Here is a 24806-nt window from a genome sequence, read left to right as displayed (position 1 = left end):
CACATAATCTTCCTAATGATGTGATTCTGCCAAAACCCACATTTTTTTCTTGACCAAAGACTCTGATCTGGCAAACTAAATCCTAGCTTGGTGTTTGCCCCTTCACAGGGACATGATTCAGATCCTCATGTAAACACCACAAGAACAGCTAATGGAATCAGAGCGCTGAGCTCTCATTTATGACACAAACTATTGAGATGACATTCTTGATTCATCTCACGTTCAGAGATTGTGGTCACTAAAAAAGCGCTTCAGAACACTTCATTCCTTCCTACTAAATGCAGAAATGTGCTGAGATAGGCATCACCAGCAACTTTTCTTGTTTTTAAACGCTTAAAAACAAAAGGGTTTTCCAACCATAAGCCAGTCCTCATGCATCCTGCATCCCCTAAGGGGGACTGAGGCATAACACAGACAACTACAAAATATGCCCTAGAAAAATGCAAGATCCTCATAAAACCAACATCTCCCCACCAAACATCCTACTAAGTCAGCACAGAAGCGGTGAAGGCTCATCAGAAAACACAAAATGAGTATTAGAGAAATAGAGCTTGAAACACTGAACATGATTTCCTCATGATCCTTCTCGCAGCCCTGCGTCCTCTCCTCCTTGCTGCTCCAAAAGGAGGGATGCCCCGCTCCGGCAAGGGAAGAAGGAGCCCAGGAGACAGTGGCCATCCCTCCCTCTGGATCCGGGCACATGCCAACTCTGACTTACGGGTCAGAGAATTAGGTTCTAAGAATTCAATGCTAATTGCAGTAGTTTTGCACTGGGGAACGTTTGCCAGAATTGCACACAGTCATGGGGCTGACCAGAAAGCTGAGTCCATCTTTGTGGCTGGAGATGTTTTCAATAACCCTCGCACTCCTCTGCTCTGCTCCTGCACCAGTCCTGTGCCTACCTGAGCAGTGGAATTAAAGCAGTGGAACCAATCCCCCCCCTCAACTGGGTTATACTTCACTGGTTGTCAGAAGTTTCTGGTACTGCTGGGGGGTGGAGAGGAGGACTGGCAGAACATCCTGCCCTGCTCGGTAGACTCTGCATGTCATAATGGTACAACGTGTATGAGTTTGGGTAGCTCTGCCGGCTGTACTGGAAGTGATCTGTCAAGATGTTGTTGCGGCCGTACTGATAGTCCCCGTGCTGGGGGAAGAGGATGCTGTTGTGGGGCTTCTCCAGGGGGCTCTGATGATGCTCCTTACTGCTCAGGTCCCCCGTCGTGACAGGGAGGGCTTCCGGGCTTGCTGATTCGTATCTTACTTGGTCTTATTGCACAGAAAGACCCCCAGGATGGCCGTCATCGTGCCCAGGACGTTGGTGCTGGTGACCGGGTTTCGCAGCATGATCAGGGGCACCATGATGACTATGATTCTCTTGGTGGCATTGGCAACCGAGTAGCTCACAGGGCTGATGAAGTTGAGGATGCTGAAGGCAATGACGTTCTGGGAAAAGTTACAGAAGCTGCTGACAGCCAGGAGCAGAAGCATCCAAGGCCACTGGGACACATAGGTCAGGTCGCTGCTGACCAGGAAAGCTCAGAGGTCCACCAGGACCCACGTGGGGATCATATAAAAGATAGCATGGCAGCCCAAGATGTTCAGCAGCTGGAGATGGTGGATCCTTGACTCTCGTAATACCTTTCTGGAGAAAATATTCTGAAGCGAGAAGCACAGTGTGGCAGCAAGGGCACTGACAAGCCCCCACATGTCGAAGGACAACTTGGTGACGGTGGCCAGCAGGACGCCACTGATGATGGGGATGAGTGACAGGTACACCTTGGTGCTCTGTTTCTCCATGATGATCCAGGACAGGAGGACCACCCAGATGGGCATGGTGGCCTTGACGGTGTGCGCGTAGGACACGGGCACCTTCCAGACGCTGACGTGCGCAGACACTGACACGAAGTGCTTGCCGAAGGCAAGCGGCAGCACGTAACGCGGTTAGAAGCGCGGCGGCCACAGCCGGCTGGGCTGCTGATGCGGACGGGGCCCAGGGCACAAGAAAAGCGGCGCCAGGGGCACGCACCAGGCACGGAGCAGAGGCGGGAGACCCGTGCACAGCGCCAGGATGTGGCACAGCGACAGGGTTACGGGGAATGGGAAGGCACTCTGGGTCACCTTGTTGACCACACTGCCGCCCGCGCGCGTAACGCAGCAGGCCGAGCGCCGCCACCCGCGCGCCCTCGCGCACCCAGCCGCCCCCCGCCCCGCAGCTCCCAGGCCCCCTGCGCCCCCTACCTGTTATAGTACCATTTTGTACCATTGTACCATTTTGATGTATACTATTTTGTAGCATACTATTTTGTACCATACTATTTTGATGTATACTAATTGCTTTGCTTGTTAACTCTTATAATGATTACTGTGTTATTTAGGATATGGCTTAACTACTGTAATAAAGCATGCAAAATACAACGGCTAAAACAAAATGGAATTTTATTTAGCGCTCATGCAGCAGTTTGTAGATAGAAATGTTCCATTATGTCAGACCAGTTTGCTCCATGAACTCATTCAAGGTCCAAACTTCTTTGCTTCCTGTTCCTCCACTAGAATCCACTCAGGCATTGTCATCCTCTGAATGTTCAGGGTTGGGTTACTGCCAGTTCATAGTTTCAGCTATGGGAAGGGGAAAGAGACCATAGGAGGGCCTTGCATCCCCTCTGTTTTGAGTGCCTGGGAGTGTGCACATCACTTTTCATGTTCCATTGGCAGAAACTTAGTCACACACCATACCTAATTTCAGAGGAAGCTGGGAAATATACAGTAGCTGGGAAGCCAATCTAGAAATACATTTTATTAATTACAGATTAATTTTTTTTTGTCTTCTTCAGTTAGATGTAATCATAGCTGATTTGGATGGAGGCACTATTAAAATTCCTGAATGTATTCACCTCTCTTCCCTTCCGGAACCACTTCTACATCAGACTCAAGCAGCTCTTTCTTTGGTATGATATATTTTTTATAGTAATTTTCTCTTGATTTAAATCTAAACTAAGATAATTGGATATCATTTATTGACAGTGTAATTACTTAAAAAAGAGATATCTTCTTAAAACATGAATATATTCTCATATAGTAGTTAGAGTAAGATTATTTATTAGATATTATCTAAAGAATATACTTTGAATCCTAACTGAATATTTGTTCTACATTCATTTTTTCACTCAGCATACTTATTTAGTAGTTACTATATACTGAATACTGTGCTAGGTATTGGACACTCACCTGTGAAAACAAGACCAGACTATGCCTCGAAATCCCTGAATCTCCTAACATCCCTCATTAGAAGCTAGCACCTGTTCCTTTTCCTTCACCTTCCTTATTGACATCTCATTTCTCTTTGGTGGGTGTGCTTCTTGCAAAACAGTGTGATAACAACTGGTCAGTGTTTCCAAGTTAGTACAAAAAAGATGTAACCTAGTGATAGATTAAATGTCCAGCATTCTGTGCAGTGAAGTTTTAAGAAATATTGTGACTTGGGTGTTTCTCATTGAAACAAATTTAATTTTTTTGTCAACCTGTGTTTATTTTTAAAAGTACAGTATTTTATTTTACTCACAACATTTTAGGTGCCCATTTATCCATCATCAGAAATTTGAAACTTAGAAATTTTGCATTCCCTTTCAAGCCATTACTAGAACTAAGACCTTCATATTCTTCTTGAATAGTATTCCAGTCTGAGCTGTTTAAAATCTTTTTTTTTTTTTTCCCCCTTAAACAGGAACTTAGGAACTCAGAAGTCTAGGATTACCAGGAGGGATTTATTCTCATAAATTTCCAAATTTGTGTTAGTCCTTATGTTGTTATAGTGGTACCTATGGGATGGGAACATTTAGAGAAGACTGACTTTTCCTAATATAATTTGTAATCTGGGATACAAGGTGTGATAGAGTAAAAAGCAACTAGTTTAGGACTTAGGAGAACTAAATTCCAGTCTACATCCTGCCACTTGATATTTTGAGCAAATCACATTACATCTCTAGGCCTCTGTTTCCTAGTCTTTATCAATAGGATGAATGTTTTATACAAAGGATGACAAATGACTGTTTCCCAGAGTGAAGTATCGAGATGATTTGGGGTGGTATGTGGCAACTTTTTTTATTTTAATAATTATGTATTGTAATGTTTATTAAAAATAGCATACAAAACCTGTGACTTCACAGATGGTATCATCTTAGAAAATACTAGATTTAAAGAGATAAGGTAATTTAAAGACATTTTAAAGAAAAATATTAGCTAAATAATTGCATCGGTCGTATATGGATATAGCAAAAGCTGAGAAGGTAGTATTTGAGTGATTGAAAAAAGTTTTATGTTTCTAGAAATATTAAATAAGTTTTAAAATCTTATGTATGATTACTTAATGATATTTTTAATTATTCAGGAATTAGGTACCAAAATTAACAAAGATTAAGATTTTAGTTCTTAAATCAGTGGCTCTTGGTAGAGGTTCTGCTGCACACTGGTAAACCTTAACCTACAACACCTGTGCCACCAAGTTTAATCAATGAGTAAAATTCATTTCTGATAAAACTGAGTATGCCTATTTATGTAGTTTTCAAGCACTGTGGTGGATTATGTACTACAGTGTACATGAGAGCATAGTATACTGGCAAAATGGGACCAAAAAGAAATCACATTTGATGGACTGTGTGGGAGATTTGACACACAAGTATATGAGCTTCATTTGGTCAGTAAATAATTGTAATCAAATGGTTACACAGTGCTCCAACTGTATAATAATCATGGATAATTTTATAGACATGAAGATGTTATTATACTGAAGTAATGATTTGGTGATTGGATTGTAAATATTATCGATATTTTGGTGTCATGTATAAGTATTGTTTTGAGTCTTTTGGTCTATTGTAAGTATATTACGAAATGCTGAGTATTTGAAAATGATTCTGCAAAGACAAAAATTTGCTGCATAATGATACAAAGTTATTTTTTTCTTTTAAGTCCTGCATGGACCTTTCTTTCACACCTGCTCCCCAACCTGCTTTCCTTCAAAGCCTAACACAAATGTTAGTTACCTTCTTTTTTAACTTTCCCTTGGTTGAATTAATTATACTTTATATTCATATATTACTGTTTTATATATTTATAATACTTGTCACATTGTGTTATACTGTTACCCCTCTGGACTGTGAGGTTCATAAATTTATTTCCTTTCTCCTCAGTATTTTAATTAATTAACTAATTAATTTTTAATTACACTGAGAAACATCAAAACAAATGCTTAAGATTTTCAACTGTATAGACAAATAATTCTGCCCTAGACCATTCTGTTCCCAGAAGTGACTACTGTTTTACAGCTTAGTGTGTATTTCAGAACTTTACATTTTCATTTATATATATATCAATGCATGTACATATATAGATGTAGGATTTATTTTTTTTTATATTCAAATAAATGAAATCACACTATGTGTGTTTTTCTAGAACGTGTTTTTTTTAAAATAATTAAGTTATTATTTATTTATTTATTTTTGGCTGCGTTGGGTCTTCGTTGCTGCGTGCTGGCTTTCTCTAGTTGCAGCAAGCCGGGACTACTCTTTGTTGTGGTGCACGGGCTTCTCATTGCAGTGGCTTCTCTTGTTGCAGAGCACAGGCTCTAGGCGCGCAGCCTTCAGTAGTTGTGGCACGCAGGCTCAGTAGTTGTGGCTTGCAGGCTCTAGAGTGCAGGCTCAGTAGTTGTGGCACATGGGCTTAGTTGCTCCGCAGCATGTGGTATCTTCCCAGACCAGGGCTCAAACCTGTGTCCCCTGCATTGACATGCGGATTCTTAACCATTGGACCACCAGGGAAGTCCCTAGAACATGTTTTTTAATTAAATATTTTTTCTTGCTTTTCACATAGTACATACAGAGCTGCCACAGCTAACTCATTGTATTTCATGGAGGGAATATATTGTAATTCATATACCGATACTTTTTCATCTTAATGCCCCAGGTAGATCAAATAATAGATTTTATTGATATTATGATCTTTTACGTAACAAAGCTTCTTTGCTTTAGATTCTACACCCAGATTTGGAAGTAGCAGATCATGCTTTTCCCCCTCCACGAACAGCTTTATCCCACTCAAAAATGCTGGTAAGAAGTTTAATATTTAAATTTGATGTTTTTAAAAAGAGTTGCTTTTCTTTGTATGTTTTTCAAAGAAGCTGAGTCTAGTGAGAGTTAGATGGACAGCCTAGTAAAGGTGTGCCAAATTAGAAATTAGGAGAATTGTCACTGACTGACCTTGTGACCTGCTCAAGGAGAAGCCTCAGGCAGTACACTGACGGGGAGGGGAGTAAGCTAAGACTGTTGCTCTGAGGAGGCATGAGTAAGTATGGGACGAAAAATCAGAACCTAGATTAGAGCCTGAAAAACTGTGCCAAGCATCAAATCAAAAGGGTCAGGCAAGGATAAAAAAGGGAAGCTTACAAAAAATGGAAACAGAGATTGTTGGTTACAGGAGAGAATTAAGTTTAAAGAGTGAGTGGATGAATGTAGCTCCAAATGGAAGCCATAAAAGAGTGAACATATAACAGAGACCCCTTTTTTTATTTTGATCAATGCATTTCTTAGAGATGAGCTTTGTGGTCAGTAAGGAACATTATAGAGCTGCACACCTTTGACAAATTATGTAGCATTTTTAACTGTTTCTTCGTCAATTAAATAAGAGGTTGACTAAATAAATCTGTAAGTTTCCTTAGAGTTCTAAAACTATGATTTTTTAAAAATCTGAATTATCAAAACAGATTTTTGTCATACCTTATTAATATAAGAATAGATTTTTATAAATTGGATAAACTTTGGAACAATTTATAAGCCTTTAAAATACAGTCTTGAGTGTTTTCTTTTGTATTTGTGACTGTAATTCATTTGATGGATATAAAAATGAAATGACTTGGGAAATATGCCCTTCTCTAACATGGTGAAAGGGGAGACCCGGTGATTTATGTTTTTTTCTGAGAGGAAAATTGGATGTACTAGAGGCAAGTTTTGTTTGGTTCAGCTTTTAAAAGAACTATTTAACGGCCTCTACTCTCCAACAATGGGACAGACTAGGTGCCCATCACTTAATGCTGCCACAAATGAGACTTCTGTGTAGGAAGCACAGACAGATTTATTAAATAATCTCTCAGGTTCTTTCCAACTTTTTGACTTTGTGATTTTTCATTAGTTTTTTTAAGAAATTTAATTATCTAACATATTTCCTCTTATATTTTCAGGATAAAGAAGTGCGTGCAGTTTTTCTTAGATTATTTGCACAGCTTTTCCAAGGATATAGATCATGCTTACAACTCATAAGAATTCATGCAGAACCAGTAATACATTTTCACAAGGTAAGATATAATACCATATTGTATGTATCCAAAATGTAGACTCTAATTTAATAAAACAACTTGGTTGTCTTTTTCTAGCCATGTATTTTGACCTTAATTTATCAAATGTGATTATTTAAAATCTCTGCTTTTTGTGTTTAGGTGACAATTTTTTTCTTTTTTTATTTATTTTTATTGGAACATAGTTGATTTACAGTGTTGTGTTAGTGTCAAGTGTACGATAATCTTTAATAGTACTGTGGAGCTGACATATTTTACTTTATAGTATGGTAACTTTAAATTGATTTTTCTTTTAAAATTGAGGTTATTTCTGATTTCCCCTCCTGCTTTACAGACAGATTCATTTTTATTCTTTTCAATACATGTAGTATTTCAGGTATCAAAACCCTTTTAGAGAGGAATGTATTTTTTAACAACACATTTATGCATGAAGACATTTATTCAGGCTTTGATCTTTCTATTATATTTCTGTTTTGATCATTCATCCATTACTAAGTGATAACTTATTCATTTCACGTTTTCTTTCTTTACAGACAGCTTTCTTGGGACAGCGTGGTTTGGTTGAGAATGATTTCCTCACAAAAGTTCTCAATGGAATGGCATTTGCAGGTTTTGTTTCAGAAAGAGGTCCTCCCTATAGATCCTGTGATCTTTTTGATGAGGTATAGTTCTTATCAAATGAATGCATTGTTTACACACAAAATTAGACTAGTAGATAAAAGTAGAGAAGTAGTGTTTTAAACATTTAATCAAAATCAAAAATATTTATTATTATGCATATCAGATCTTGATGTTTATAATGTGGATTAGAAAAATTAGGGAAAAAATATAATAATTGGATGTCTCAGAAATACATAAAAATCTTGAACAATTGAATTTTTTTTGTTGTTTTTTTGGCCCCGCTGTGCAGCTTGAGGGATCTTAGTTCTCTAACCAGGGATGGAACCTGTATCCCCGGCAGTGGAAGCGTGGAGTCCTAACCACTGGACCACCAGGGAATTCCCTTGAACAACTGAATTTTAAATACTTGATTAAAATCTTTTTGAAAAATTGACAGTGATTGTATAGGTAGAACTTATCAGTTTTATAGAGAGAAAGATCTAAGTTCAATGTATAAATATTGTATTTCAGACTGCAGTTACATTTAATCTATCAGTGTCCTAGAGCCATAGTTTAGCTAAGCTATTCTTTTTTTTTTTTTTTAACTGTTTTCTTTATTTTAATCAAAGCTTGGAAGATAAAGTAGGGAAGACACAATTTCAGTTCCTCGGTAGAAGATAGAACCACAAATAAGGGTGTTTTCTTAAGTACTAATCCTTGGAAAATATAGCAGATTTCAAGTAAGAATTAGCACCTTCTTTGCATTTAGCTAAGCCATTCTTACTAATCAATAATCAGCATTTGTCTAACTCCCTTAGGAGATACTAAGTATATTTAAGACAGATTTAGTCTCTATCTTCAAGGAATTGACCATATAAAGGAAATGTTAGGGCAGATGCAACTCAAAATAAGGATCCTATTTTTTGCTAGTTGTGATTTTTCTTATTGTAATGCATCTTTCCATTTATCATTTAACTATGTTCATAGCAGCCCATTCTGGTGGATAGAACAATGACTCTTACTCCCATTTCAGTTTCTGGAAGAACATTATATTGGAACCAGTAAATGTAAAAGTTCTTAGAAGTCTATAAAAGAAAAGCACTCCTGGCACCCAAGGTAGTGAAGAATAGTAATAGTGATCATATTATGCTGCTGGTGGTTTTATTTTATATAGAGAAGTTAGGAATCAAGGTTTTAAAGATGCTTGGTTCAGAGAAGGGTCTTTTATTCTCTGCAAAGATAGTTAAGTAAGGTAAGAATGAAAGAAAAGGCACATGTTTTAGTTCTGAGTATGGAGGTCTGCACCAAATGCTTTACTTAATAATAACACAAAGCATGTGAAGATCTAGGAGAGACTGCCCTGAGGTGGACAATTTTTTCTGATCACTGTTGATCTCTGATTCTCTAATATGATTGATCATTGATTATCTAATACTAACATATACCAGCCTTTAGATCTTGAACTAAGTAATTGATACATAATGTTTTATGTGGATGAATTAGGTGCTCCCCAGGGTCCTTTCTAGTGCCTATGCTTTATTAGTGTCTGAAGCATTCTAAATAGTAACATTGGTTTATGTACCCTTTGCTTTCTATCCAAATTCCTTTAGTAGCTCTCTCTGGCATCTTCATCGCAACTAATAACCCAGATTGATTACTTCCAGAAAACTTGCTTGCTGGCTTGCCACAGCCTCTGACTGTATTTTTAAGTGCTTCCCTTGTCTGAAGTGCTCTCTTTCTCCTTTTCAGTCCATTTTCCATACTCTGCTCATATCTCACCACCTCCTCCAAACTTTCCCAGAGTAGAGGACTCTGAGAGCCACTAGTCTGCATTAGGCTTTAATTTATGTCTCTAACTTTATATGGCAACTTGTCTTTTATTATGTTCATTTATATACATAAGGGATAGACAGATAGATAGATAGATAGATAGATAGATAGATGGATAGATAGATTCTTCAGTTTGGAAACAATGATAAGGCAAAGACTCGGTGTGAGATTCCTATTGAGTCTCCCCTTAGTGTTCATCCAGTTCTCTGTTCTGTCTACAGTGATGATTTTTGATGTCTTATTGATGTTGTTACTTGAAAACCAGTTATTTGTGTGTTTACTTCAGTCAAGGGCTTAAAAGAAATGGGATACCAGACCTAAGTAATTTCTTCTTCTACGCTCTTTGGCTGTTTAACTGGTTTGCAGGGGAATGTGCTTTTAGGAAAATTGCACTTGCTCCTGGGAAAGGGATCCTTGTTTTCATTTAGCCAAGGGCAGCCTACCACACACAAGGCTTATGGAGCTTGGAGTGACAGCTTGCACTGTGTGTTGTCTTATCCCCACACTCCCATCAAATAGACGTGCTAGAAGGAAAGAAACGTTTGACTTTCTTTGGCAATCCTTCTAAATCCTGGCCTAGAAGAGGCGGAGTCATAGTTTTATATGTCTGTCTGCTCCAGTGAATCGATTAGTTCCTTGCATGAAAATTCCTACATTATACCCTTAAAAAAAAATCCATCTGTTTACCTCCTCCCTATACCTCATTTTTTCCTGTCAGTACTCTTTGCTCTACTCCAAGTGTACACACTAGCACAGTTCTCCCAGTAAGTTAGTTGGTTAGAAAATGGATCAGAGTTTATATAATTTGAGAACTAGAAGGAACCTAAAGGTCATCTTGTTCTTCCATCTTATTTTAGAGATGAGGAAACTGAAGCTCAGGAGTTTTAGTGACTTGTTTCAAATCATGCTGTTAGCATGCTAGGACTAGAGTGACCCAACTTGAACATTTGGTTCATATTTTGTGAGTTAGGGAAATGTTTGAAGACTTTCTGACCATCTGAAATTCTCTGAGAGAATTCTCTTGAGTGAGGCCTGGAGAATGAGAGAAGAATCTGAGTTCCGGAAATGACTTTTTCCAAGAAGAAACAGGACCCTAAGTCATCAGAGAGAGACCACCAGAACATGCAAGGGCTTGATTGACTCTGTAACTGTAGAATAGAGGCAAAACCCAGTAAAAATCTAAAATACTTTGTTTTAATAATAGTATACATTTTGGATGCTTTTTGGTTTGCAAATTGTGTGAAATTTTCACACGGTTTTCTATATTCAGCATATTTGGGAGTTGATGTTTTACCATTTGATTCTTTTTCCAAGTTGGTAGCTTTTGAAGTAGAGCGAATTAAAGTTGAAGAAAATAACCCACTGAAGATGATAAAGCATGTCAGAGAACTTGCTGAGCAACTATTCAAAAATGTAAGTAAGTATATTTATTTACACAGTCACTAATTTTAAAAGTATTAATAAAGTATTTTGTTTGAAAAATTAAAAAGCCTTGTATTCCTAGTGATTATCTCTTTTGTTCTGATTAAAAACCTTTGGGACTATGAGTTACAAGATATTACAGTTGGTACTGTGCATCAAAATAGACCTCACTTTTCAAAGTGATTTTCCTGTCAATTGCTGTATTACGAAAACATATTAGTCACAATTTTCCAGTTTGTCATTTGCCTTCATTGTGATTTTCATTTAGGTCTCTGTCTTCTTAAGAGCATATTGAACATTTTTGAGACGTAAAGATTAGACTCATTGGAAACCAGAACTGCGTCAGACAGAATTGACCAATTTACTCTGCTTTAGCTTGGTACAGTGATTATCCACTGTATCAGGAAAAGCTTTGAGTTGTATTGTTTTGAACATATAGGGAGTGAAAAGCTGAAAGAAAGAAAGAAAACTGTCAGGTGACTACAGAAACTCAAGGGTGAAAATATGCCCTGAGAGAAGAAATACAATAAGTTAAAAAGACTGGAATGTGGTAAAGTGTGCATTTGGATACCAGGAAAGAAGAAAACCTAAGATGCATGCAGAAAAGCGGATTGTGGCTAATGATTTCTCCTGCGTGTGAAGCTTTTCAGAGTTGAATCTTTTTACTAAGTAAAGGGAAGTAAGTGGGAAGTATGATTTTCCAGGGGAAAGTTGAGGGAAGATGCATTTTAAAGGAAATACAGTTAAGAAAGATTTGGGGTCAGTATCCTGGTATTGAATAACTTCATTATTTGAATAGGTGGACCTTTTTGGATGTTGGATCATTTAGTCAGTGCTTTGTCACATCCATTCGAAATCTGAGAACCAATTGGATAAAAACATGAATGCTAAACTGTGTTTCTTTGTTTCATATTATTCAGTTATTTATGAATTTTATTCCTGAAGTTATTTTAAAATATATCCCTTGGACTGATATCCTAAATTCCACATTTATAACTGTGTCCAATATAATAAATCTGTTTCTTGATTAGTATGCTGAAACTTAAAAAGAATTCTGTCAGAAGGAAAACTTGTGTTCTGTGCTGGTCTTTGCCATTTATTGTCAATATGATGGCTGTATAGAACTAATGTGTAGCGTGATCACATGAGAAAATTCTGTTGACGTATTGTAATAATAATAAATATTGAGTGTTTAGCACAACGTGCCAGGCATGGAATTAAGCACTTTACATACATCATCTCTAATCCTTATAACAATGTAAAATAGGTGTCATTATCCCCATTTTACTGGGAATAATTGGCTCAGGATCATATGGTTATTAAGTGATTGAATCCAGATTTTAAATTCAGGAATTTTCCTCTATCCAGTTCCTAAGACTATCTTCTTTCACTCCATTAGGCTGGCTCATCTCCAATTGGAAAAATAGTGGTACTTCCAAAGGCTGACTTTATACTTTTTTCTTTATAAAGCTCTTTAATGTATTTTCTCATTTGACTTGAAAATGGCCCTGTGAGGTAGATAGGGCAGGTGTTGATATGTGAGGAAATTGAAGATTAGAAAGGTTTTTTCCTTGCCTACTAGGAGTGATTTATTTATGGATTTCAAAGAATAGCAAAACATCAAATGGGAATCAGTGTTTGAGACTCTGGGACTGATCCCTTTAATAACTGAATGTCTATTTCTTGCGTTTTTACAAGACTATTCCAGAACTGCAAAATTTTATAGCCAGTAAGTGACCAGAGCTGGGGTTGTGACCCAGGTTTGTTTCTGTCACAGGACAGAATATGCAGTGTATGTAAGGGAGTGTGCCAAGCCATTTTGATGCAAAAACAAAGTAACTGAAATATAATGATAGCTTAAATTTAATCTGTAACTTAAATTTAACGATACGTAGCTTACACTAAGCCAAAACAAAACTGAAAACTGAAATAAAATAAATATCTAGTAATTATACATTCTTAAGGGTGATTGTAAAACACTAACAGCCCCCATCCTATAGAATAGCACTTTTAAAGTGATCATCGTGAGGGATGTATTACTAGGTAAGATGGAAATTGCCCTTCAAATGTACTCTGCATTTCTTGAGCCCTTGCTGGGCTTTTTCCCCTCCACAGTCTAATTCTGTTCCATTTAATTTAATCAAATCTGTTCATTCAGTATGTATATTAGGTACCTACTAGTTCCAGGCATTTTCTAGGTACATGATTCCACTAATATCCTTGAGAAGGGGATACACATACATGATGAATGAGTATTTGGGAATATTCCAATGGATTATCATCAGACTTTATGAGATTCCTTCCAGTTCTGTGATTCTAAATCCATGATGGTCCTAAAGTAAATACAAAGTTTTTTCTGAAGTAAATACAAAGTTAAAAACAGACATGATGGTAAAGTTACTTTCTTGGGTTGTGCAGGAAGTTGAGCAGAGGGAGGAAGGATGGTCTCAATGCAAGGAAAATAATCCAGATGGTTCTATTTTTAACTAGTCGTTTTTTTTTTTTTTTTGGTTTTTTTTTTTTTATCACATTTCTAAAATTCCCTTTTGGTAAGCAAAAACCAACCATATAATTTGACTGTTTCCTTATTATTGGGTTAAAATTGAAACCTGGTGATTCCATTCAGATGTTTGTAAATACTTTATTGCACTGAAGTCTGGTATGTGTATCTAGCCTCTCTCTTTCACTTCCCTTTGAAGTACCTCAAAAACAAACGTTAACTGTCCAGTTTCTTATCATCATTCCCTTATAGTGCTTTTCAGTGAGTAGGGATGAATTGTAGGAATGTGAGTAGATGTGAGTAGGATGAATTGCAACTGGGCTTAGCTGCTCTTTTAACTTTCTAAAGCTTCCTAAATAATTAAGAAAAGTGTTTGGTGAGTTTGGTGGAGAAGGGAAAGGGAAGGTGGAATGAAGACGAAGGAGAGGAATAAATCCATTAGAGACAAATGTGTAAGTGTTGGCAAAGTTATACCATGAAGATTTTTATTGGCCATACATTGGTACAGCTTTTCTTTCCATGCCGGGTTGATAATACTGTGTCTGCCTACTTTGCCTATCAGAATTCTTGATGTCTGCATGACAGCACATTTAGCTACTCACCTGCTCTTTCTCTACGATTCTTGGTATACACTTATAAAAGACAACTATCTGAATGCAAAATGAGAATATTAAGATAGGTCAGATCAAGAGCTTTATAAACATCTGTTCCAAGGCAGCAAGAAATCAATTGGACATGTGTTTTACTGTTTTACATAGTGCAGTTTTTCTAATTTGTTTTTCATCTGCGGTAGTACATAAACATTTGCTAGACTGTGTAATTTGTTTTCTTAAAAATTAAAGGAAAAATGAGAGGACTTGGACTTTCTTATAAAATAATATGTGATTTCTATTTGTGCCTAATAAGTATTTCATTGCCCAGTGTTGAAACAAATAAGTCTGAAAACTAATGAGAGAACAAAGCCCAAATGCAGGAGTAGCCGTTCTAAATCACATAAGATCTGTTCCCTTTACATTTCTGCAGAAAGTTAATTTCACTCCCAGGCACATTCAGTCTACACTGATGATATTTGTACTCTTTGCCAACTGTGAATAAAGGGGTTTGTTGCTGTTGTTATAGGAAGGAAGTAAAATATTGCAGTCATCTTTCATCTTAAAAAGTCAAAACATAAACAACTTACTTAGATTGTTAGGATGAAATGAGGCCCCCACCCCAAAGCGTAAAAATCAGATTCCTTCCTCCACCCTGTCTGGTTTGCTTGTCCATTTTCAGTCGGGTTTACCGTGGTGTAATCTACAGGTAGTAAGATTTACCCTTCTTAACGTGCGGTTTGATGGGTTTTGGCAAATGAATGAGTTTTGCAGCCACCGCCACCACACTAAGGGCGTAGAGCATTTCTGTCGCCCCAAGTTTCTTCTTAATGCTCCCTTAGAGTCACATCGCACTGCCACTTCAGACTCTTGGCAACTGATCTGTTTTCTGTCTCTGTAGTTTTTGCTTTTTCCATAATGTCCTGAAATAATTTTTCGAGTCTGGGTTCTTTCTCTTAGCATAATGCATTTCAGACTCACCCATGCCACTGCATGTATGTCATTCCTGTTTATTGTTGAGCAGTACTCCATTGTATGGTTATACCAGAGTTTTATTTATCTGTTGAGCAAATGAAGGACAGTATTGGCAATTATGAGTAAAACCACCCTAAACATTTGCACAGGTTTTTGTGTGAACATGAATATTTATTTCTCCTGAGTTAATATTTAGGAGTAGGATACTGGAAAAATGGTAACAAAATGTTAACTCTGTAAGAAACTGCCAGACTGTTTTCTTAAGTCTATACCATTTTTACATTCCCGCCAGCAATATATGAGTGTTCTGTTTGCTTTGTGTCTTCACCAACACTTGGTATCCTCAGTTGTTTTTTTGTTTTGCTTTGTTTTTAGCCATTTTAATAGGTGTGTGGTTTTATCCTTTTATGGCTTTAATTTGCATGCCAGCGGGTGAGTGAGAGTATTAGTTCTCCTAGCTAGTCACTTTGTGCTTTCTTGGTACTTGTAAAAAGAAGACTTGTCTTAGACCATGAAGCCTCCATCTGGAGTCATGAATTAGAGCAGTTGTTCTAACAGGGGCAAACTCTGTCCCCCCAGAAATTTGTCAGCATCTGGAGACATTTTTTGGCTGTCTCAACTAGAAAGGGTATACTAGTAGCATCTAGTAAGTAGAGGCCAGGGATGCTTCTAAACATCTTACAGTATACAAGACACTCACTTTTCCCTGCCCCCCCCCCACCAAACAAAGAATTATCTAGCCCAAAATGTCAATAGTGTCAAGGTTAAGAAACCCTGAATTAGGGCAACCAGCACATTACATATTGAAGTCATACACCAAATTTCTTTGTATTAAGGATGAGACATTAATTCTATTAGGTGATCATTGAAAGGCCTGTGAGGATGGAAAATTGAGAGTGTTTCATTCCATCATATGTTGTGTTCACAGCCAGGCAACTCTAAAAAGTCCAGTTACATTTTTTCAGTGTTTAACGATTTAGTCCAATTGATAGTATTGGTTTTGGCTGTATTTAAAAGGATTTTTAAGAATTTGTGTAACACAGGTCTAGGTATGATTGGTGCACATTAAATAATTATTAAATACCTAAATTAATATGGGAAACTTGGTAAACCCTTGACAAGGTCACATTGATTTTGTCATTCATTGCTGAGACCAATGTGTTGGAAGAAATTTTTTTTCCCAGTGTGCCTACTTTAAATTTCCAGTAGGGTTTGGGGCTTTTTGTTTTGTTTTGTCTTGCTTTGCTTTGCTTTTATTTGAAGTGCTTTCTCAGCCTTGTTTTTTGTAAGCCCTAGGCATATTCTCATTTAGCTTGCCAAAAAAAAGAGAGAGAGAGAGAGAGAAAAGAAAAATCCATGTTTCCAGACCAGATGGTGTGTGTGTCATTTTTTCAAGTCTGAGAAAATCATTATACCTCCCATTGCTATAGTATACTCTAAAAGCAGGATTACAGAGCCCACTTCTTGAAAATCATTATCCAACTTTAAAATCCCCTCTAAATGATAGTACATTTTGCCAGCTTTCTTGTTGCTTTGGACAGAATTATGTTCACCATAAGTATGTAGTTGTCTAAATCCTTGGTTATTACTTTATATTTGCACTTCTCTAAAATCAAAGATGAATATTTGGCTGCTTTTTTGTTCTGTTGGAAAATAATGCATTTCCTTATTTCAACACGGAGATTCAACAATGAAATTGGGCTGCGGTTTTTAATGAGCTCAGTAATCTTCAAGGGACTGATCTAAACGCATTTGGAGTTACAAATAATAGCATGTTTCCAAGAACATGCAGAGTTCAACGAGCCTTAAAATGTCTCTCATTTCTGCTATCTTCTCAAAAGTCATTATGTGACTAAGGTGGGTGTGAGGTGGTGAATGTGGTCCTTTATATTTACCATACTGCCCGCTAGAGGGCAGCAGCGTACAGATACGGCCGCCAGAAAACCAAATAGTACGGAGATCTTGGACGATGAGTCTTTTTTGAATTTTCTAAACACAGTTGAATATATTATCATTTAGTAACTTTAACCCATAATCTGAATTTTTATGAAGACTATCTGTACAGCTAAAGGATAGCCTCAGCTTTGAACTCTGTTTTAAAATCATTTTTTAGAATGCTTATTATTCTGAATTGTGTACGGATTTGGTTTACAATATTTCAAATTGCTTATGAGAAAAAAAATACTATTAGTGACAGATAGCTATATCTTTTCTTTAATAAGTGATTTTTATTTAAACCCTCATTGAGTACTATTATTGTTGTCATTGTTGTTAAAATATAAGTAGCTGGTGATATGATGGGAACCCTGGGAGAAAGAGGTGGTTTTAGTTTCAGAGGCATGGTGTCATGCCATAGAATATGCAGTGACTAAACATTTTTCAAATGAATATAGACTTTTGGAAAAGAGTTTTCAGATTTATTCTGGGGAAGTGTGTGTGTGTGTGTGTGTGTGTGTGTGTTGTAAAGCTTTCCTATAACAACTTGTTCCACCGTCACAAGAACCTTGTGAAGTAGATACTATATTATTATCTTCCTTACAGATGAGGAAACTAAAACCCAAGTGGTAAGAGAATTGATACTGTACCGGGTCACGCTATTAGTGAGTGGCTAAGCTAGGATTTGACCCAGGCAGTCTGATATCAGAGACCATGAGCTAAAAATACTTTGTTGTATTACCTTCTCTCGTTGAATTGTCTAACTTTTCCTTCTGAATTATAGTGCTTCCTGTCTCTGTCACATTTTCACATATAGTCCTGCTTCTGGGCTTCTCTATTCCATTAGTCCTTTAACCCTTCAGTGACACCAATTACCATACTGTATTAATTATTAAAGGTTTGCATAAATTTTGATATCTGGAAAGTCTGACTTCTCTATTTACTCTTCTTCAGAATTGCCTTGACTATTTTTGGATCTTTCATCTTCCTTATAAAGTTTAGGATGAACCCGTAACATTACAGAATTTTGATTAGAAGCAATCAATATGTGTATCTTTATTTTTCTAAACCACCTTAAGTCATTTTTGGAGCAAGAGAGAAGAATATATAGTAAGAGAGAGGGAGAGAAAATATACTAGAAAAGATACTGGCATCACTAAGAAGATTTCTACTTTTATTTTTCCACTTTTTAAAATTTGTTTTAATGAATATTATTTACATAATAGGAAGTATATTTAAAGTTTTTATTTTATTATAAAGAAAATAAGTATAGATAGAAATGGAAGTAGTGAAGAATATACTTTAAATAATTCAGAACTCAAAATCCACATGAATTACCTCCCCCTCCTGAAAGAAATATCTGCCCAATGGGTTTTAGAAAGTTGATATTTATAACTTTTGAGAAGACGAGGTATCTTAGATATTGTGCCTAAAGAACAGAGAAAAAACATACTGCTTTTGGAAAAGGGCAGTTTCAGAAACTCTGGACCAGTGATATTGGTGTTAATCCAGGTGTAATTTTAGAACAGTTTTTTCAACATATAGTTTTAGAAAGTGGTGATTGTGAAGACTTGGCATAGGAATTTACTTATTTTTTCCTGTGTTTGCTATCGATATAAGGGGAAAATACAAAGTGTGTATGAGGGCCACTTTGGCAAGAACAAGTTTTCAATCTGGTTTCACCTTCTCAGGAACCTTTTAAGAAAAGCATAAGTATGGTCATACCTCAGAGATATTGTGGGTTCAGTTCCAGACCACTGCAATAAAGCAAATATCACAATAAAGTGAGTCACACGAATTTTTTGGTTTCCCAGTGCATATAAAAGTTGTGTTTACACTGTACTGTAGTCTTTTAAGTGTGCAATAGTATTTGTGTCTAAAAAAACAATGTACATGCCTTAATTTAAAAATACTTTTTTGCTAAAAAATGCTAACCATCATCTGAGCCTTCAGCAAGTCATAATCTTTTTGTAATAATAACATCAAAGATCCCTGACCACAGATCACCATAACAAATATAATAATGATGAAAAGTTTGAAATATTGTGAGAATTACCAAAACATGACATAGAGACACAAAGTGAGCAAATACTGTTGGAAAAAATGGTGCCAGTAGACTTGTTTGACACAGGGTTGCCACAGACCTTCAATTTGTAAAAAACCTAGTATCTACGAAGCACAATAAAGTGAAGTGCAATAAAACAAGGTATGCCTGTATATACTTAGGCAAAGTTATTTATCCAGCATCACATAATGATCAGAGCAAAAACTAGAACCCAGGCTTTTGATACTTAAAGGAGTATTATTTCCATTGTATTGCTGAGATATGCTTCCTATATCATCTGCTGTGGTCCAACCTTTCCTTTTCTGGGTCTGGGTCAAATAACCAAAAAGAATTGTGGGGAGCAGCTCTGGCAGATGATAAGAGTTGGCCATTTTAACTGTCCAGAGAATGTATAGGGCAGTATTGAGCCTAATGTACAACGTGAATAACACAGGTTCAGGAGGAAAAAGAAATTTTCTGGTTGCAAAGAAGAATAAATGCAAGAATTGGTCTAAGAATGATTGTATAGCAGCCTTCTTTAGAGAACTTTGTAAAAAGGATGGATTCCACTCTGCCCGTAGTATTTGAAATATAATTCTACTTAAGTCGTAGCTGGATAAAAGTCCATGCCAGCCCTAAGGGTCTATGAAAATATTAGCTGACACAATTAATTTAATTACTGCAATGCTAATATGTGTTCAACATTGTGTCCCACTCATTAGGATACAGTAGGAAGTAGTTTAGGGTGCCTGCTATGTGCCAGGCAGTTTCTAGATGCAATATGTATACAGCAGAGGATTAAAAAATAGTTTTTAATTGATCAAAATGTCTGTCCTCTTGAGTTTCATTTTAATGAGAAAAGGATAGACAATAAACAAGTTAAATAGAATTTATAGTATGTGAGAAGGTGACAAGGAAAATATAGTAAGGGGGATAGGGACTGTGTTGGGGGGTATCATTTTAGATAGGGTGGCCACGAAAGGTGGCATTTGAGCAAAGACATGGCAGGAAAAGAGAGGGTGCTGTACAGATTGGTGGGAGACAGGCATTCCAGGCAGAGGGAACAGTTAAGTGTAAAGACTTTGAGGCAGGAATTAGAAGGCCTGTGTAGCAGGAGCAGAATGAATGAAGGAAACAGTAGTAGGGCACAGTCATATAGAGAAGCCAGATCTTGTAAATTATTGTAAGGACTTTTGGTTTTACTCTGAATGAGATGAAGAGCTATTTGAATGAACAGAGTAGTTAGGTGATGATTTGACATACTTTAACTAGATCCCTCTGTCTGCAGTGTTAAAAATAGAGTGAGCGTAGGAGCAAAGGGTGGAGCAGGGAGACTGGTTAAGAGACTGTTCTGTAGCAACATGAGAGATATTGGCTTGAACCAAGATGTATTGAAAAGTGGTCAAGTTATAAACATATTTTAAAGGCAAAGTGTAAAAGGTTTGCAGAGGAATGGATAATTTGGTATTAGAGAAAGTCATTAATGATTAAGCTGTTCACCGGAGTGACTGGAAAAAATAAATATGCCATTTACTGAAGTGGGGAAGACTGTAGAAAGCAGATTTGGAGGAGGTGAATATTAAGTGCTCCATTTTGGACATATATTTACAATGTTATTTTAAATCCAAATGGAAACACTATGTGCAGGTGGTTGAATATACAGGTATGGAGTTCAGGAGGAAGCTCATTTGGAGATAAAAATTTGTGAATCATTGGTGTTTTATGGTTTAAAAATAAGAGACTGGAAGTTATCACCAAGAAAGTAAGTGTAAATAGAAAAGTGGCCCATGGTCTGAGCCCTGGGGTATTCACATAGTTAAGAGATTAGGGAGATGAAAAATAAACAAAGATGTAACAAGAAGACCTAGAAACCAAGTGAAGAAAGTGTTCCTTGAAGAGGAAAAACAGTGATCAGCTGTATCAGATGCTGCTGGTAAATCATGTAAGAAGTAAGATTCCAATACTCTATATATTTTATGACATATATTTGAATGTATGTACAATGTCTCATCTCTCTGATTTCAGTTTCTGTCTTTCTGGCTGACAATCTGCCATTGTTCTTTTAACTTTGGAATCATTTTACGTATGTTTGATATCGCAGGAAAATCCAAACCCTCATATGGCGTTTCAGAAAGTTCCACGTCCAACAGAAGGATCCCACTTGCGAGTTCATATTCTTCCTTTCCCAAAGATTAATGAAACTCGGGTACAGGAATTAATACAGGAAAATCTTGCCAAGAACCAGAATGCACCTCCTGCTTCAAGAGTGGAAAAGAAATGTGTTGTGCCCGCAGGTCCACCTGTTGGTATGTATTTGTCCATTTGTTTGTTTTAAAACTAAACCTTTTGAGGACTTCCCTGGTGGTCCAGTGGTAGAGAATCCACCTTCCAATGCAGAGGACATGGGTTCGATCCCTGGTCGCAGAACTGGGATCCCACATGTCACAGGGCAGCTAAGCCCGTGCGCCACAACTACTGAGCTCACGCGCCACAACTACTGAGCTCGCGTGCCTCGATGAGAGAGCCCAAGTGCCGCAAACTACAGAGCCCATGTGCTCTGGAACCCCTGCGCCACAACTACAGAGCCCACGCACCCTGGAGCCTGTGTGCCACAACTAGAGAGAGAAAACCTGAATGCCACAAGTAGAGAGAAGCCCGTGCACTGCAACGAAGAGCCTGCACGCCGCATTGAAAGATCCTGCATGCCGCAACAAAGATCCCATGTGCTGCCACTAAGACCCAATGCAACCAAAAATAAATAAAAATAAATAATAAATAAATCTTAAAAGGAAAAAAGTAAACCTTTTATCGGGATATAAGACACAAAAACAGAAGTGCACGGCTTGATGAGTTTTCACAAAGTGAACAAATTCATGTAACCAGAATCAGCACTATCAATACTTAGAAACACTTTTCCATTCAGTACCCCTCACAGGGGAACCATTAGCCGAACTGCTCCTACTGTGGAATCTTCTCTTTTTTAAAAACAGCTATATTGAGATGTAATTCACATACCATAAAATTCACCCATTTAAAGTGTGCAATTCAGGGCTTCCCTGGTGGTGCAGTGGTTGAGAATCTGCCTGCCAATGCAGGGGACACGGGTTCGATCCCTGGTCTGGGAAGATCCCACATGCCGCGGAGCGACTAGGCCCGTGAGCCACAATTGCTGAGCCTGCGCATCTGGAGCCTGTGCTCCGCAACAAGAGAGGCCGCGATAGTGAGAGGTCCGCGCACCGCGATGAAGAGTGGCCCCCACTTGCCACAACTAGAGAAAGCCCTCGCACAGAAATGAAGACCCAACACAGCCATAAATAAATAAATAAATAAAATTAAAGTGTGCAATTCAGGATTTCCCTGGTGGCACAGTGTTTAAGAATCTGCCTGCCAATGCAGGGGACACGGGTTCGAGCCCTGGTCCGGGAAGATCCCACATGCCACGGAGCAGCTAAGCCCATGCGCCACAACTACTGAGCCTGCGCTCTAGAGCCCGAAAGCCACAACTACTGAGCCCATGTGCCACACCTAATGAAGCCCGTGCGCCTAGAGCCCATGCTCTGCAACAAGAGAAGCCTCCGCAATGAGAAGCCCGCGCACCACAATGAGGAGTAGCCCCTGCTCACCACAACTAGAGAAAGCCCGCGCGCAGCAGCGAAGACCCAACCCAGCCAAGGAAAAAAAAAAAGTGTGCAATTCAGTGGTTTTTAGTATCTTCACAGAGTGCGTTTTCACTGTCTAATTTCAAACATTTTCATTCCTCCAAATAGAAACACCGATAGCCATTAGCAGTTACTCCCCACCCCCACCCCCAAAACCACTCCTTCCCCAGCTTTAGGCGGTAATCTACTTCCTGTCTTTATAGATTTGCCTATTCTGGATATTTTATATAAATGGAATTGTACAATATGTGATCTTTTGTGATTGGCTTCTTTCATGGAGCATAATATTTTCAAGGTTCATCCATGTAGCATATATAGTACTTCATTGCTTTTTGTGGCTGAATAATATTCCATTGTATGGGTATGTATCACATCTTGTTATCCATATATCAGTTGATGGACATTTAGGTTGTTTCTACTTTTTGGCTACTAATAATAGTGCTGCTGCGAGCATTCATGTGTAAGTTTTTGTGTGGACATATGTTTTCAGTTCTCTCAGGTATATACCTAGGAGTGGAACTGTCGGGTTATATGATAAGCCTGTGTTTAATGTTTTGAGGAACTGCCAGGCTATTTTCCGAAACAACCCCACTATTTTACATTCCTACCAGCAATGTATGGGCATTCTGGTTTCTCCACATCTACTAATGTAGAGTATCTTCTCATGTGCTTATTGGCCATCTTTATATCTTCTCTGGAAAAAAATGTGTCCTCTGTTCAGATCCTTTGCCCATTTTTAAATTGAGCTATTTGTCTTTTTGTTTAAGAAGTCTCTGTATGTTCTGTATACAAGTCCCTTATGAAACATGTTAATTTGCAAATACTTTTTCCCATTATCTGCATTGTCTTTTTTTTTTTCTTTACTGATTTTTATCTCTTCTTTTTCTTCAGCTATTGCGGGAGATGTGTTAAAGTCTCCCATGATAAGTAATAGAATTGCCTAGTTCTCATTTTAGTGCTGTCCATTTTTTCTTTATGTATTTTGAAATTGATTTATTGTATGCAAATATATTTACAAATATTATAGCATCCTGGTGATTGATCCCTTTATCATTATGGAATGTCCTTCTTTGTCCCTAGTAACGCTTCTTGGCATAAAGCGTACTTTGAGTTTTATATAGCTAGACCAGCCTTCCTTTGGTTAGTGTTTGTATGGTTTATCTTTTTTTATTTTTTTATTTTCAAACTCTGGGTCCTTATAATTAAGGTATGCCTCTTGTAAGCAGCATGTGGGGGGTTTTTTTAGCCAGTTTGACTATTGTAGTATATTACTTGTATTTAGCTCATTTATATAAGTATAATTACTCGTACAGTAATGGCTTTAATTACTGGGTTGTTTTTTCTATTTGATCCTCGTGTTTTACATTTTCCCCTGCTTTCTTTCATTCTTTTGGATTAATAAACTATTTTTTATTCCATAATTTATATCTGTTAACTTGTTATTTATATACTTTTACTGTTCTTTTAGAGGTTTACCTCAGGACTATAGCATACATCCACTTTTGTCTGTTCAGCTCTCACCAGAAACTTTGCTGGTCAACCTGGCCATCTGCCGGAATCAAGCCCAGATTCTCAGCTTCCTATCTGTACTCAATATTGGCAAATCTCTTAGGGAAAAAGTGGATGTGCTTGTTAACTTACCTCTTTGGTCTTTTCCTTTCTCTGGAATTTTAGGTCCTCTAATCCTTGTGCTTCTGTAGCACTCTGATATATTTAAATAGATGGCTTTTGCATTTTATCTTACTTTTATAATTGTTCCTGGTGGGAGTTCTGGTTTGTTACAAACTGTTCCATCATACTTGGAAGTGTGTAATTTTATTATTAAAATTCCAGGATAATAATATATTAATTATTTATGTTTAATTATTTATTAATTATTTATATTGTGTATGTTGTAATATTAATAATTTAT

General features: G+C 37.4%; 1 protein-coding gene and 1 pseudogene across 5 annotated transcripts in view; one reads left to right on the top strand and one right to left on the bottom strand.

Annotated features, from left to right (window-relative positions):
• Positions 1 to 24806, top strand: part of SBF2 (SET binding factor 2) — a 470059-nt gene that overhangs the window by 261893 nt on the left and 183360 nt on the right. For all 5 annotated transcript variants that reach the window (XM_059931110.1, XM_059931111.1, XM_059931112.1 and 2 more), the window contains exons 9-14: positions 2832 to 2945; positions 6021 to 6098; positions 7226 to 7339; positions 7873 to 8001; positions 11084 to 11182; positions 21337 to 21541. In XM_059931110.1, the coding sequence (XP_059787093.1) occupies positions 2832 to 2945; positions 6021 to 6098; positions 7226 to 7339; positions 7873 to 8001; positions 11084 to 11182; positions 21337 to 21541 (739 nt within the window). The remainder of the gene's footprint in view (positions 1 to 2831; positions 2946 to 6020; positions 6099 to 7225; positions 7340 to 7872; positions 8002 to 11083; positions 11183 to 21336; positions 21542 to 24806) is intronic.
• Positions 959 to 2263, bottom strand: LOC132369510 (solute carrier family 35 member E1-like; annotated as a pseudogene).

Source organism: Balaenoptera ricei, chromosome 8 (genome assembly GCF_028023285.1).
Source record: "Balaenoptera ricei isolate mBalRic1 chromosome 8, mBalRic1.hap2, whole genome shotgun sequence".
Classification (NCBI taxonomy): Eukaryota; Metazoa; Chordata; class Mammalia; order Artiodactyla; family Balaenopteridae; genus Balaenoptera; species Balaenoptera ricei.
This window is presented reverse-complemented; position numbering and strand designations above follow the sequence as displayed.